The sequence below is a fragment of the Somniosus microcephalus genome, chromosome 4 (genome assembly GCF_052327205.1).
Source record: "Somniosus microcephalus isolate GS21.2 chromosome 4, FLI_Smic_1.0, whole genome shotgun sequence".
Classification (NCBI taxonomy): domain Eukaryota; kingdom Metazoa; phylum Chordata; class Chondrichthyes; order Squaliformes; family Somniosidae; genus Somniosus; species Somniosus microcephalus.
The window spans coordinates 14987531-15004543 of record NC_140990.1 but is presented as its reverse complement, the minus strand read 5'-3'; the positions used below and the strand labels follow the sequence as shown (position 1 = coordinate 15004543).

Sequence of the window (17013 nt, the reverse complement as noted above, 5' to 3'; positions counted from 1 at the left end):
GGTTAAATTCCATTTGCCACTTTTCCGCCCATCTGACCAACCCGTTTATATCGTCCTGTAGCCGGAGGCTTTCCTCCTCGCAATTTACCACCCCACCAATTTTCGTGTCATCTGCGAACTTACTGATCATACCTTTTACATTTTCATCCAAATCATTTATGTAGATCACAAACAATAAGGGACCCAGCACCGATCCCTGAGGTACCCCACTGGACACAGGCTTCCAGTCACAAAAGCAACCTTCGACCATCACCCTCTGCCTCCTGCCACTCAGCCAGTTTAGGATCCAACGCGCCAAGGCACCCTGGATCCCATGGGCTCTTACCTTCTTGACCAGTCTCCTATGCGGGACTTTGTCAAAAGCTTTACTGAAGTCCATGTACACCACATCCACAGCATTTCCCTCATCCACCCCACTAGTCACCCCCTCGAAAAATTCGATCAGATTTGTTAGACATGATTTACCCTTAACAAAGCCATGCTGACTACCCCCGATTAATCCTTGCCTCTCCAAGTGGAGATTAATTTTGTCCCTCAGAATTTTTTCCAATAATTTCCCCACCACAGATGTTAGACTCACTGGCCTGTAATTCCCTGGTTTATCCCTGCTACCCTTCTTGAATAATGGTACTACGTTAGCTGTTCTCCAGTCCTCTGGTACATCCCCTGTGGCCAGAGAGGTTCTGAAAATTAGTGTCAGAGCCCCTGCAATCTCCTCCCTTGCCTCCCACAGCAGCCTGGGATACATCTCGTCCGGGCCTGGGGATTTATCCACTTTTTGGCCCGCTAAAACCGCTAGCACCTCCTCCCTCTCGATGCTAATATGTTCAAGTATGTCACAGTCCCCTTGCCCGATTTCTATGTCTGCATCGTCTTTCTCCATAGTGAACACAGATGCAAAAAATTCATTTAAAACCCCGCCTACATCCTCTGGCTCCACACACAGATTGCCACTTTGGTCCCTAATGGGCCCTACCCTTTCCCTGGTTATCCTCTTGCCCTTAATATACTTATAAAACATCTTAGGATTTTCCTTTATTTTGCTCGCCAGTGTTATTTCATGGCCCCTCCTCACCCTCCTAATTTCTTTTTTAAGTATGCCCCTGCACTTTTTATACTCCTCTAGGGCTTCTTCTGTCTTTAGTCTTTTGTAACTGCCAAAAGCCCCCCTCTTATTTCTAATGCATTTTTGTATATCCCTTGTCATCCAAGGTTCCCTTTGCTTGTTGGTCCCACCCTTGACCTTTACAGGAACATGTTGGCGTTGTACTCTCTCTATTTCCCTTCTGAAAGTCTCCCACTGTTTTGATGTGGATTTTCCTATAAGCAGCTGCTCCCAGTCCACTTTGGCCAGATCCTGCCTTATCATATTAAAATCGGCCTTCCCCCAATTTAGAACCCTTATTTCCGGGCCGTCTTTGTCTTTTTCCATGACCACCTTAAATCTCACCGAATTATGGTCACTGTCGCCAAAATGCTCTCCTACTGACACTTCCACCACTTGCCCGGCTACATTCCCCAGAATTAGGTCCAGTACCGCCCCCTCTCTTGTAGGACTTTCTACATGTTGGCTCAAAAAGCTCTCCTGGATGCACTTTAAGAATTCTGCACCCTCTAAGCCTTTCACACTCTGACTGTCCCAATTTATATTGGGGAAGTTGAAATCCCCCACTATTATTACCCTATTATTTTCGCACTTCTCGGAGATTTGCCTACATATCTGTTCCTCTATCTCCCCCTGACTGTTTGGGGGCCTATAGTACACTCCCAGCAAAGTGCTTGCCCCCTTTTTGTTTTTAAGTTCGACCCATATGGCCTCATTAGAGGAACCCGCTAATATATCATCCCTCCTTACAGCAGTAATTGACTCCTTAATTAATATTGCAACACCCCCTCCCCTTTTACACCCCCCTCTGTCTCGCCTGAAGATTCTATACCCCGGAATATTGAGCTGCCAGTCCTGACCCTCCCTCAACCATGTCTCCGTGATAGCAACAATATCGTACTCCCATGTGTTTATCAACAACTTCAGTTCATCCACCTTATTTGCAAGACTCCTTGCATTAAAATAAATGCCTTCCAGCCCTGCCATATTCTCTTTTGCCTTCACATATTTGCTCTGCCTTCCCAGCTGACTTGTTTTTCCCTCTGTATTTGGCCGTAAATCACCCCCTACTATAGCTCCACTCTGTACCCCAACCCCCTGCCAAGTTAGTTTAAACCCTCCCAGTTCTTCTCAGTTTGTTATCCTTTACCATGGTCAGGTAATCAGCTATGTTGTATTGTCTGTTTAGGGCCAAGTAGCAATTGAGTTTGCTTTGGGTTTTTGTTGTTTCTGCCCAATATGTCAGATATTTTTCCTTTTGCTTAGCGACGATTGTGTTGGGTCGAATTCTTTGTGTTACCCTGTCACTGTCCTGGGGCTGGGTATTGTTAGTAGTTACTTCACTGAGTCCCAGGACTAGTTGACTGAGGGTATTCTTCTTTATGGTCAGCTCTTGGCATTTCAGGGCGTCGTAGTGATAGCATTGGGGATTGCTCATTTGTAGGTGATTCCAAAATTTGGTGGCTCTTTTTTGGATAGTGATTATTAATGGATATTGGCCTAGTTCCGCCCTGCATGCATTGTTTACTGTTTTCCTTTGAGTCCGGAGGATACTTTTACAGAATTCTGCATGTAGGATCTCAATTGGGTGTTTGTCCCATTTTGCAAATTCTTGTTGAGTTAGCGGTCCCCATACCTCACTGCCATAGAGTGCAATTGGTTCAATTACTGATTTGAAAATTTTGAGCCAAATGCTAATTGGGATTTCTATTTGGATTGATTTTTTGATGGCATAGAAAGCCCTTCTTGCTTTCTCTTTCAGTTCATTCACAGCCAGTTTGAAGTTTCCCGTAGAACCGATTTTTAAGCCCAAGTATGTGTAGTTAGTGGTTTGTTCAATTTTGGTTGTTCCTACTGTGAAATTTATTTTGGGTCCCTGATGTTTGGATCTTTGCTGGAACACAAGGACTTTGGTTTTTTGGGGATTTATTGTCAGGGCCCAAGTCTGGCAGTATGACTCCAGCAGGTCCAGGTTTTGCTGTAGCCCCTCTTTAGTAGGTGACAGCAGAACCAGGTCGTCTGCATAGAGGAGGAATTTAACCTTGGATTCATATAGGGTGAGGCCGGGTGCTGTAGATTGTTCAAGTAGTTTTGCCAATCCATTTATGTAAATATTAAAGAGTGTCGGTGAGATTGGCGAGCCCTGCGTCACCCACCGCCCCTGTGGGAAGTATTTTGTTTGTTTGTCTCCAATTTTAACTGCACATTTGTTGTTTGTATACATTGATTTAATTACATCATATGTTTTCCCTCCTACCCCGCTTTCGATAAGTTTCAGGAATAAACCGTCATGCCAGATGGAGTCGAAAGCCTTCTGGAAATCTACAAAGCATGCGTAGATTTTGCTTTTGTTATGGTGAACGTGTTTGTCAATTAGGGTCTGTAGGGTGAAGATATGATCGGATGTTCTATAGTTTGGCAGGAATCCAATTTGGCTTTTACTCAAGACATTGTGCTCCTCAAGGAAGTTTATAAGTCTTTTGTTTATGATGCTACAGAATACCTCCCCCAGGTTACTGTTTACACAGATGCCTCGATAGTTGTTTGGGTCGATTTTGTCCCCACTTTTGTATATGGGCGTTATGAGTCCTTTGTTCCAGATATCAGGGAAATAACCGACACTCAGAACCAAGTTGAAGAGTTTTAGGATAGCCAGTTTCATTTTGTTGTCTGTGTGTTTAATCATCTCGTTTAGTATGCCGTCTGTCCCGCAGGCTTTTCCTGGTCGCAGGTCCTTGAGTTTTTCAAGAAGTTCTTTTTCTGTTATTATGGCGTCCAGCGGGTTTTGGTTATCTTTTGTGGCCATTTCTAGCTTTTCCAGTTTTTTGCATATTTGGTGTTGCTCTGGTCTTAGTGTGTTTTTCTGGTATAATTTTTCAAAGTGGTTTACCCATGTGTCCCCTGTTAAGTCTGTGGGTTGTATTATAAATAATCACAGGCTCCACGGTTAACAAAATAAAACAGGTCTTTACTATTCAGAGGCTCGGGCGATTCCTGCCCTAGTTAACGTATTCCAACCCTTATATACTGGTGTGGTCACTATCGGTATTACAGTATACATGAGCCAATAAATAGTGCCACCCTAAAGTAGTGCTCTTAAAGGCGAACGGTTACATTCTATAGTTCCCTTAAAGGTAAACAGTTACATACACAACACTCCTCCCTTTCTAGCTTATTACTTACAGAATCCCGTTAAACATACAATCTTCAACTTATATAGACAGTTTGCAGATATACTCTCGATGGAGTCAACGTCATATAACTTCATGTTTAACATAACATAATAACATATATAACTTCATGTCAAAACAGATCACAGATTCAGTCTCCGTAGGAACAGTTGCAACATACTCTTAGTGGAAACAGTTTACAGGTTCAGTCTCTGTGGAGGTTTCCGGATTCTGTCCGGATAACGCTGCAGTGGTGTCGTCATTCCCAGCGATCCAGTAGGTGTCTCTGGTAAAGTCGATTCAGCTGGAACAACAGTGTCAGGTTTATCTGATTCTAGTATTACTAGATCAGAAGTAGGTGTTCTGGGTACTTCAGTTTCAACATTACTCGGGTAAGGTGGTGAAGTCGGCTGCTCATTTGTGGCGGACCCTATGATCTGGTCAACATGGCGCCTTATTACCTTGTCCCCAATGTCCACCGTGTACATCAACGGTCCTAGCCTTTTTTTAATAGTTCCAGGCTGCCATTTCTCCGTACGGTAGTCCCGGGCCAAAACTTGTTGCCCCATCTGGAAAGATCTGGTGGCCCTTTCATTCACGCCCTGGAATTGCCGGTTCTCTACGTCCCTTCTTACGTTTGGTTTGAGCAAATCCAGCCGGCATCTTAGGCGTCTATTGCAAAACATCATTGCGGGAGTTTGATTCGTGACCGCATGTGTTGCATTTCGATAGGCCAACAAAAAGCTATCCACCTTATGCTGTAAACTTATGTCTTCATTACTCATGGCCTTTATGGCCTTCTTGAAGGTCTGGACAAATCTTTCAGCCAGTCCATTGGAGGCGGGATGGTATGGGGCTGATGTGTAATGTTTAACCCCATTGCTTTTTAGAAATTTCTTAAATTCCTCAGACACAAATTGCGGCCCATTATCGGAACAGACCTGTTCTGGCAGACCATTCCGCGCAAACATTGTCCTTAGCACCGTAATGGTTTTTTCCGTCGTGGTGGTGGTCATCTTAATTACTTCCGGCCACTTGGAGTGGGCATCTACCGCTATTAAGAACATCGAGTCCATGAAAGGGCCCGCAAAGTCGATGTGTACTCTTTGCCAGGGAGATGAGGGCCACTCCCATGGGTGCAGAGGAGCCTGTGGTGGCGCGTTCTGAACCCTCTGACATCCTAGGCAATTCTTCGTTATCTCCTCTATGTCCCCATCGATGCCTGGCCACCACACAAACGCCCTAGCTAGGTTCTTCATCTTTACGCCCCCCAGGTGTCCTTCGTGCAGCTCCTTGAGTATTTTCTTTTGGAGTTTGGGTGGAATCACCACTCTAGACCCACACATCAGGGTTCCTCGACACACAGACAGTTGTTCTTTCCTCTGTGCGAATGCTTGCAGTGTTGGTTCGCACTGCGCTGGCCATCCCTCCACCGTTAACTCATAGACTCGTGAAAGAGTCGGGTCATTCCTTGTCTCATTTTCGATCATTGAGTTCGTGATCGGCAAACACTCCACTATTGATGAGTGGAACAACTCTACTGGGTCTACTGTCCTCGCTTCTTCTACCATTGGCAATGGCAAGCGTGATAGCCCATCAGCGTTTCCATGTTGCTTGGACCGTTTGTATTCAATATCATACTGGTGTGCCCCAAGTAAGACTGACCATCTTTGTAGCCTTTGTGCTGTCATGTTGGACACGGCCTTGTTCGGGTTAAATATGGACACCAACGGCTGGTGGTCTGTCAGCAATGTGAACCTCTTACATTGCAAGTAATGGTTGAATTTCTTCACGCCCCACACAAGACTGAGGGCCTCCCTGTCTATCTGGGCGTAATTTCGCTCCGCGGGTGTCAAAGATCGGGACGCAAAAGCCACTGGCCTTTCCGAGCCATTTGGTAGCCTGTGCGAAAGTACTGCTCCAATTCCGTACGGTGAAGCATCACACGCCAGCCGAAGGGGTAACGCTGGGTTGAAGTGAGCCAACACTTCTTCAGAGGTAATCAACTCCTTGCTTCTGCGAAAAGCCTTTTTGCACTCCTCACTCCACTTCCATGGTGTCTCCTTTCGCAACAGCTCATTCAGTGGATGCAGCACCGTGGACAAATTTGGTAGGAACTTGTGGTAGTAATTGATTAACCCCAAGAATGATCTTAACTGTGACACGTTCCCTGGAGCGGGAGCCTTCACGACTGCTTCTATCTTCTCCGGTGATTTATGTAGTCCCTCGCGGTCAATGATATGACCGCAGTATGAGATTCGTTTTTGGAAAAACTCACACTTATTGCGGTTAACCCTAAGGCCATACTCCTTTAACCTGGTGAGTACCAGTTTCAAATTCGTGAGGTGTTCCTCTTCATCCATTCCCGTGATTAGGATATCATCCAAATAGCACTGCGTGCTTGGAATTCCTTGTAACACCTGTTCCATGGCCCTCTGCCAAATTGCTGGTGCCGAAGCCACTCCAAAGACCAGTCTGTTATAACGGTACAACCCTCTGTGGGTATTGATAGTTAGGTATTGGCGTGACTCTTCCTCAACCTCCATCTGTAAATATGCCTGAGCTAGGTCTATCTTCGTGAAGTGTTTTCCTCCAGCCAACGAAGCGAAAATATCTTCAATCCTTGGCAGCGGGTATTGTACCGACTGAAGCACCGGGTTCACTGTGATCTTGAAATCCCCGCAGATACGGATCTTCCCCGGTCCCCCTGGCTTACTACTTGGTGAGGATTTCATGACGGGTACAATGGCCGTGGCCCACTCACTGTGGTCTACTTTTGACAGAACCCCTGATCGTTCAAGTTCTTCTAGTTCTGCCTCCACTGCTGGTCGTATTGCATACGGTACCGACCTGGCCTTACAAAACTTTGGGCTTGCATGTTCTGCAATCTTGACCTTTGCTTTAATACCTCGTAGCTTTCCCAGTCCTTGCTGGAATACCTCTTTAGCTTCGTCTAATATTCTGGCCAACCGTTCAGGTTTGACGTCCTCTTTTTCGGGCTCCACCGTCATGGTGTTTAGTGCATGCCAATCCATCTTTATTTTCCGGATCCACTCCCGTCCCAGAAGTGGTGGGCCTCCCTCAGACAACACATACAGCTCCAACCGGTGGTGAACTTTATCTTTGTATTTCACCTTGACCTCTATCTTCCCGATGGGGAATACTTTTTGCCCCGTGTATGTCTTCAGTATCAGATCCGCATCCCGTAGTGGAATATGCTTGAAAAACTTTTGATAGTCATGCTTATTCATGACCGTCAACGCCGATCCGGTGTCCACTTCCATTTTTACTGGGACCTTTTCAATCGGTAACGTTATCCAAATAGTTTGACGGTCGGCTTCATTGCTCACGTTGTGAATTCTTAGACCGTCCAGTCCTCTGCCTTTGGCGTGTGTGTCCGACTTCTGTTCCTTCAGACTCTTCCTATTTGCGTCATGTACCTTTCTGTCCCATTTTTGTGAGGACTCATTATTGTTGCACGTCGTTCCTGACCGGCACACTTTAGCTATGTGCCCGATCTTGCCACATTTCCAGCATTCCTGGTTTTTACCCCAGCATTGCTTTTGGTCATGTGTTGACTTCCCACAACGATAGCATTTGGTGATATTACCTCGTTTAGGCATCTTCTTCTCTTCTCGAGGACAACACAAGTATTTCTTTACTTATTAATTTTCTTGTTTCTGAAAATTCTTATTAATTTTCTAAGATGGCGGTTTCCCGCTTCTGCCTTCTTCCCCAGCGGTTTTCCCGCGAAAAATGGCGGCTTTCCCGCGCTTCTCGCTCTCCCCGCCCACTTCAATGGCGGTTTTCCCGCGCTTCTCGTCGCTGACTTTCAGCCCGACTGCGGCCCTTATCTCCTGTGCGATCGCTGGTGCGCCGCCCGCCCGAAGCGGTTCTCAGCCCTTCTCACCGGTGCGATCGCTGGCCCGCGCTGCGCCTCCCGCTTGAAGCGGCTCCCGGCCTCTGACTCACCCGCTCGCGCGGCTCTTGCTCGCTCCCTCCCGGGCTCTGGCTTACCCACGAGGTTATGGAGGCTTCAGGGTCCTAATGCCTGTCGCTTCCAGTCGCTGGAAGCTGTCAGGATTTCTGCTGCCCTTCAGTTTTCAGTGGGGTGTTGAGGATTGAAACCTCTCTTCAACGTCCTGTCTTTGGACGAAGCCGCCGTGGAATAACTGCCGCAGGGTTCGAACCGACTCGTCGCCAATGTTAAGTCTGTGGGTTGTATTATAAATAATCACAGACTCCACGGTTAACAAAATAAAACAGGTCTTTACTATTCAGAGGCTCGGGCGATTCCTGCCCTAGTTAACGTATTCCAACCCTTATATACTGGTGTGGTCACTATCGGTATTACAGTATACATGAGCCAATAAATAGTGCCACCCTAAAGTAGTGCTCTTAAAGGCGAATGGTTACATTCTATAGTTCCCTTAAAGGTAAACGGTTACATACACAACATCCCCGTTTTGAATGGCCAAATCGTCGTGTTGTTTTTTGTGTAGTGTTTTCAAGTTTTCCCAGAAACAATTGGAATCAATGGATTCCTCCATGGAGCTGAGTGTATTCTTAATATATTGCTCTTTTTTGGTTCTGAGTGTGTTTCTGTATTGTGTTAGTGTCCGACAATAAGTAAGGCGTAGTTCCTCGTTTTCTGGATGTCTGTGTTTTTGGTTTGATATTTTTCTAAGTTTTTTCCTCATGTTATGGCAATCTCGGTCAAACCATTTTTCATAGTTTTTTGTTTTGGGTTTGTTCTTGCGAGCTTTCAAGTTTGCATTTGTTGCCAATTTATCAAAAATATTGTTTAGTTTAATAACTGCCCGGTTTACGCCTTCTTTATTGTGAGTGTATATGTTATCCAGAAAGTCACAGGATGGCTGATACTGAAAATCATTTCACTCATGCAGTCTGAAGTTGGGGTGAGGGCAATCAGAGAGAGCTTTACTCTGCATCTAACTCATGACAATCAGGCCATGTAGTGTTTGATGGGCGAAAGTGTAGAGAGCGCTTTACTCTGTATCTAACCCATGTTGTACCTGCCTTGGAGTGTAGAGGGAACTTTACTCATTATCCAATCCTTGTCAGTCTGACCTGGGAGTGTTTGATGGGACAGTGTAGAGGGAGCTTTACTCTGTATCTAACCTGTGCTGTACCTGCCCTGGGAGTGTTTGATGGGACAGTGTGGAGGGAGCTTTACTCTGTATCTAACCCGTGCTGTACCTGCCCTGGGAGGACCTCAAAGGCAGTAATCTCAGGATTGCTACCAGTGCCATGTGCTAGTCAGAGTAGAAATAGGAGGATATTTCAAATGAATACGTGGCTAGAGGAATGGTGCAAGGAGGAGGGATTCAAATTCCTTGGACATTGGAACCGGTTCTGGGAGGTGGGACCAGTACAAACGGGACGGTTTGCTCCTGGGCAGGGCTGGGACTGACGTCCTAGGGGGAGTGTTTGCTAGTGCTGTTGGGGAGGGTTCAAACTAAAGTGGCAGGGGGTTGGGAACCTGAGCAGGGAGACAGAGGAAAGGGAAACAAGGAAAAAAGCAAAAGACAGGAAGGAGAAAAACAAAATTAGAAGGCAAAGAACTCAACGGTTTAAATCAAACCTGGTCACAGTAAATAATAATTCATATAGGTCTGAGAGCATTAAAAAAACAAGCCTGAAGGCTTTGTGTCTTAATGCAAGGAGCATTCGGAACAAGGTGGATGAATTAGCTGTGCAAATAGAGGTAAACGATTATGATTTGATTGGGATTACAGAAACATGGCTCCAGGGTGGCCAAGGCTGGGAACTCAACATCCAGGGGTATTCAATATTTAGGAAGGATAGGCAAAAAAGAAAGGGAGGTGGGGTAGCATTGCTGGTTAAAGAGGGGATTAACACAATTGAAAGGAAGGATCTTAACTCTGATGCGGAATCTGTATGGGTAGAATGAGAAATATCAAGGGGCAGAAAACGTTAGTGGGAGTGGTATATAGACCTCCAAACAGTAATGCGGAGGTTGGGGATGGCATTAAACGGGAAATTAGAGACGCGTGCAATAAGGGCACAGCAGCCATCATGGGTGATTTTAATTTACATATAGATTGGGCTAACCAAATTAGTAAAAATACTGTGGAGGAGGAATTCCTAGAATGTTTACGGGATGGTTTTCTGGAACAATATGTCGAGGAACCAACCAGAGATCAGGCCATCTTAGACTGGGTATTATGTAATGAGAGGATTAATTAGCAATCTTGTTGTACGAGGCCCCTTGGGTCAGAGCGATCATAATATGATAGAATTCTTCATTAGGATGGAGAATGAAGTAGTTGACTCGGAGACTAGGGTCCTGAATTTAAATAAAGGAAACTACGATGGTATGAGGTGCGAATTGGGTAGGATTGATTGGGGAATGTTACTCAAAGGGTTGACTGTGGATAGGCAATGGCAAACATTCAAAGATCGCATGGATGAACTACAGAAGTTGTTCATCCCAGTTTGGGATAAGAATAAAACAAAAAGGGTGACTCAACCGTGGCTAACAAGGGAAATTAGGGATAGCATAAGATCCAAGGAGAGGGCATATAAATTGGCCAGGAACAGCGGTAACCCTGAGGATTGGGAGCAGTTTAGGATTCAACAAAGGAGGACAAAGGGATTAATTAAGAAGGGGAAAATAGAATATGAAAGTAAGCTTTCAGGGAACATAAAAACTGACTGTAAAAGCTTTTATAGATATGTGAAGAGAAAAAGATAGTGAAATCAAGTGTAGGTCCCTTGCAGTCAGAAGCAGGGGAAGTTATAATGGGGAACAAAGAAATGGCTGACCAATTAAATGCATATTTTGGTTCTGTCTTCACAAAGGAGGACACAAATAACCTCCCAGAGATGTTGGAGAACATAGGGTCTGATGAGAGGGAGGAACTGAAAGAAATCAGTATTTGTAGGGAAATGGTGTTAGGGAAATTGACGGGATTGAAGGCCGATAAATCCCCAGGGCCTGATAATCTACATCCTAGGGTACTTAAGGAAGTGGCCCTAGAAATAGTAGATGCATTGCTGATCATCTTCCAAAATTCGCTGGAATCTGGAACTGTACCCATGGATTGGAGGGTAGCTAATGTTACCCCACTATTCAAAAAGGGTGGTAGAGAGAAAGCGGGGAATTACAGACCGGTAAGCCTGACATCGGTAGTGGGGAAAATGCTAGAGTCCATTATAAAGGATGTAATAGCTGAGCACTTGGATAACAGTGATAGGATCAGACAAAGTCAACATGGATTTACAAAAGGTAAATCGTGCTTGACTAATCTACTGGAATTTTTTGAGGATGTAACTGGGAAAATAGATAAGGGAGAACCAGTAGATGTGGTGTATTTGGACTTTCAAAAGGCTTTCGATAAGGTCCCGCATAAGAGATTAGCGTGTAAAGTTAAGGCACATGGGATTGGGGGCAAGGTATTGACTTGGATAGAGAACTGGTTGGCAGACAGAAAGCAGAGAGTAGGAATAAACGGCTCTTTTTCCGAGTGGCAGGCAGTGACTAGTGGGGTACCACAGGGATCGGTCCTTGGACCCCAGCTATTCACAATATACATTAATGATCTAGATAAGGGAACTAGATGTAATATCTCCAAGTTTGCAGACGACACAAAGCTGGGTGGGCGTGTGTGCTGCGAGGAGGATACCGAGAAACTCCAGGATGATTTGGACAGGTTGGGTGATTGGGCAGAAGCATGGCAGATGCAATATAACGTGGATAAATGCGAGGTTATCCACTTTGGTGTCAAAAACAGGAAGGCAGATTATTATCTGAATGGCAATAGATTGGGAGATGGGGAAGCGCAGAGAGACCTGGGTGTTCTTGTGCACCAGTCGCTGAAGGTAAGCATGCAGGTGCAGCAGGCGGTGAAGAAGGCAAATGGTATGTTGGCCTTCGTAGCGAGAGGGTTTGAGTACAGGAACAAGGATGTCTTGCTGCAGTTGTACAGGGCCTTGGTGAGACCACACCTTGAGTATTGTGTGCAGTTTTGGTCACCTTATCTGAGGAAGGATGTTCTTGCCATGGAGGGAGTGCAGCGAAGATTCACCAGACTGATACCTGGGATGGCAGGAATGACATATGAGGAGAGATTGGGTCGATTGGGCTTATACTCGCTGGAGTTTAGAAGAATGAGAGGGGATCTCATCGAAATTTATAAAATTCTGACAGGTCTGGACAAACTAGATGCAGGTAGAATATTCCCGATGGTCGGGGAGTCCAGTACCGGGGTCACAGTCTAAAGATAAGGGGTAAGCCATTTAGGACAGAAATGAGGAAGAATTTCTTCACCCAGAGAGTGGTGAACCTGTGTAATTCTCTACCACACAAGGCAGTTGAGGCCAATTCATTAAATATATTCAAGAAGGAGTTAGATATATTTCTTACGGCTAAAGGGATCAAGGGATATGGGGAGAAGGCAGGGACAGGGTACTGAATTTGGATGATCAGCCATGATCTCATTGAATGGCGGAGCAGGTTCGAGGGGCCAAATGGCCGACTCCTGCTCCTATCTTCTATGTTTCTATGATGGGACAGTGTAGAGGGAGCTTTACTCTGTATCTGACTCTTTCTTATAGCATTTAGAAGGTTTTGCCTGTCTGTTATTGGAATGTACTGTTAATGGGCGCTGTGTGTGTGTGTTTGGGAGAAGTTAAACTGAGCAAGTGTTTGCGTCTTTACCTGGCTCACTATCTGGCAGCTGGACGAGGATGTACTAACAGATTTTCTCTCTTTTCTCCCACTTCAGTTTGAAGCCAGTGGTTCTGCAGTCTCTGCAGCAGGAACATGAGTAAGTGTTCAGGCCGTACAATACTTGGGGCATTGAGGAGGATTGCTGAGAAATGGTGAAGCAGTGCCCAGCCGCTTCTAATATCTATAGATGGTGAAGGAGCTACAGGGCACTGGAATACTGAGTGGCTCCTGAGAACGTGAGGGAGCATTACAGCACAAAGGACCCCTCCCTGTAGGACAGAATATAGTGATTGACTGGAATAAGCATTACCAAATGTTAGGATAATCCATATCCTTGGAATAACAGATATGTGAAAGCTAGAGACAGTAATATGCCTGACCATTAACCACATTTATTGTTGTTTCAAAAACATTCACCTTAAGACTACATACCGAGCAGTCCACGCAGTCCTACATCTTGAAACTCGCGCGTAAAGAACTCTCCGGGAATCGTGAGCGAATGCCTATCCAGGCCGTTCACACTTCCTCTCCTTGAAGGTAGCTGAAGATCCGAACTGAGTGAAGCTTTCCATCCCTCTTTATACCGTGTTAAAAACATTCACACAATGTCTCAATTCTTGCTGAGTTTAACTTTGTTGGGGGTTTTATGACCCTTAGGTCATCGAACAGGTTGCTGAAACTGTGGGGGAAATAAGAGCAGGAGTAGGCCATACGGCCCCTCGAGCTTGCTCCGCCATTCAATAAGATCATGGCTGATCATCAACCACCACTCCACTTTCCTGCCCGATCCCCATTCCCCTTGATTCATCCTCCTCCAGTGTCATTGTGATCAAAAGATAGGATTTGCCAGCCTACCGTTTAAAACGATTCTGCCTACTTGTGCGGTTTAACCATGATTGCGACCCTCCTCATTCCATATACTTAAAAAAGTCATGTAAAAACATATCTATACATCTATATTCTGACACCAAAAGCCTGCTTGACGAGACTAAACCAAATCCGAAGCAGCCCAGTTCAGCCAGTATGCAGCACTGAGTAAAGATGAGAAAATTGAGCCGTCAAATCACTCGATTAAAAAATTTTCTCAAAGCAGTCAATCCCAACCTGGAAAGTAGCAATCAAATTCCTAAGCAAGTGATAACTTGGTTCGAGCCGCCTCCTTGGTTATATAGCTCGCTGAAAATTTGCACTCATAACCAACATTGATAACATAAATATAAAAAGTAATTCCCACTTCAACTCATTCTTGCTCCTTCGTGCCTTGTGCGCTCTCTCTCTTCCCCTCTTCTCGCGTTTCAGCAGGCCAAGAGAAACCCTTGGGGTGAGTGATCCAGGAAGCACTTGGGGTGGGGTGGGCGAGAGACCCATTGTCTGGGGAAAGCACTTGGCAGGTGGGCTGGGAAGGACTCCTGTCGCCGGCTGGAAAGCATTCCAGAGCGGGTGAGTAAGCAGTTTCGTTGTGTCTTGCCAAACCCCCCCAGCCCTCTCGCACTACCCACAATTACGTGTAGCTCCAGCCTTCACTCCACTCCACTCCCTCTTGGGTTGCAACCCCCCTGTTCCCCGCCCCTGTCGGCCTGCTCCTTTTCGTGCTTCAGCCCCTTGCACTGCCCCCGCCCCCACCCTTCCTGCTTCCTGGCCTGACCTGCAACCCGCTCATGCTCTCTCAGCCGCCCGTGTTGCAGAATCTCTCCAAAAGCCTCGCTCCATCCACATCCTAACTCGATATATTTTCCCTCCTGTGCACCCTAGGCCTTTTATTTAAAAAAAAAAAGCAAAGAAGTAGATATAGAGTCGGTAATGAATGTGAGAGCCACACACACATATATTCAGAGGGGAAATGAGGCAGAGGAGATACTTACAGGAAGAGTGAAACTGAAAGAGCCCGACAGAATGACAGATACTACAATGATAAAAGTGTGTGACAGGGAGAGAGAGAAATCGTGTAAGCAACACAAAGATTTAACAAGTGGGAAAGAAGCAGAGAGACATTTACAGGAATGACAAAAACAGGCCGTTCGGCCCAACTGGTCCATGTTCCACAGGACCCAACCCTACGTCATCTCACCCTATCACCATATCCTTCTATTCCTTTCTCCCCTGTTTTTATCCAGCTTCCTCTTAAATGCATCTCTGCTATTCGCCTCAACCACTCCCTGTGGTAGCGAGTTCCACATTCTCCCCTCTCTCCGAGTAAAGAAGTTTCTCCTGAATTCCTTATTGGATTTATTAGGAAGAGAAATATTTATGTATAAGGGAGTTAAGATGCAGATCATCCATGATGTCATTGAATGGCGGAACAGGCTGGAGGGGCTGAATGGCCTCCTCCTGATGCTATCTTCCGAGGAAGGCGGCACCGACCATGTTTCTGTAACGTGCTGCCGCTGATGTTCCAACATGTAGTGGCTCCCTGCCGCTCTAAATGGAAGCAATTATTTCCAGCAGCGTGAGGGTTTTAGTTGCTATCTCTGTACCCTTCCATTCTCTCACTGTTCGTTGCACTCTCTTACAACTGCACTTACGATGTCCCAACTGTCCAGCCTTTGGCCCTCCATTCACCGTGATATTTCTGCAGCACCCTCACCACCACCTTTGATGTCCTCATCTCTATTAAAACAATTACCCTCCCCCTGGTGTGGCCCACATCTTCGCTCCCTTAAGTCCAAGGGATGCAGACTTGAACGGATATGGCGGACAACTGGTTTAGCCATTCACTGCCAGGCCTGGCTGGACCACATAAAGCATTATCGGGTCCTGCTCTCGTCTGTCAAAACTGCTCACTATTCTAGAATCATTCTGGAATGCAAAGATAACCCCCCGGTTACTATTTTCTACTGCTAACCGTCTTCTTAAACCCCTCTCCCCCGTCTCCTCCACACTCACCTCCAGTAACAAGTGCGAGAAGCTCATGGACTTCTCTAAGATTGAAACCATCCGATCAGCTGCCTCTGCCACTTCCCTTCCTTCCCCATGCCCACTGGGCCAAACTTCCTCTAGGGTTCCCTCCTGCCCTAGCCCTGAACTCACATCTTTCTCCAGTTTCTCTCCAATCTCGCCTCTTGATCGCTCCACGCTCATCTTGTCCATGAGACTCACTTCCTGCTCCCTCGACCCTATTTCCACTAAATTGTTGACCACCTAACTTACTTTTCTGGCTCCCATGTTAGCTGACATTGTTAACGGTTCGCTCTCCTCAGGTACTGTCTCCCCTCCCCTTCAAATCTGCCGTCATCACCCCTCCTCAAAAGAACAACCCTTGGCCCCTCCGTCCTTGCAAACTACGGCCCCATCTCCAACTTCCCTTTCCTCTCAAGTCCTTCAACATGTTGTCGCTTCCCAAATCTGTGCACATCTTTCCTGGAACATGTTTGAATCCCTCCAATCCGGTTTCAGCCCCTGCAACAGGACCGAAACGGCTCTTATCAAAGTCACAAATTACATCCTTTGTGACTGTGACAAAGGTAAACTATCCCTCCTCGTCCTTCTTGACTTGTCTGCAGCCTTTGACACGGTTGACCACTCCATTCTCCTCCAACCCCTCTCCACCGTCGTCGAGCTGGGTGGGACTGCACTCGCCTGGTTCCATTCTTATCTATCTAATCGTAGCCAGAGAATCACTTGCACTGGCTTCTCTTCCCGCTCCCGCATCGTTACCTCTGGTGTCCCCCAAGGATCTATCCTTGGGCCCCTCCTATTTCTCATCTACATGTTGCCCCTTGGCGACATCATCTGAAAACACAGTGTCAGTTTCCACATGTACGCTGACGACACCCAGCTCTACCTCTACTACTTCTCTCGACCCCTCCATGGTCTCTAAATTGACACACTGCTTATCAGACATTCAGTACCGGATGAGCAGAAATTTTCTCCAATTAAATATTGGGTAGACTGAGACCATTGTCTTTGGGCCCCACCACGAACTCCCTAGCCACCAATTCCATCCCTCTCCCTAGCATCTGTCTGAGGCTGAACCAGACTGTTCGCAAATTTGATGTCATATTTGACCTTGAAATGAGCTTCCG

At 46.1% G+C, this 17013-nt stretch overlaps 1 protein-coding gene across 1 annotated transcript in view; it reads left to right on the top strand.

The window, feature by feature from the left end:
• ipo4 (importin 4) overlaps positions 1–17013 on the top strand; it is a 147580-nt gene that overhangs the window by 12006 nt on the left and 118561 nt on the right. The window contains exon 4 of the mRNA XM_085984404.1: positions 13047–13088. Within this exon, the coding sequence (XP_085840530.1) occupies positions 13047–13088 (42 nt within the window). The remainder of the gene's footprint in view (positions 1–13046; positions 13089–17013) is intronic.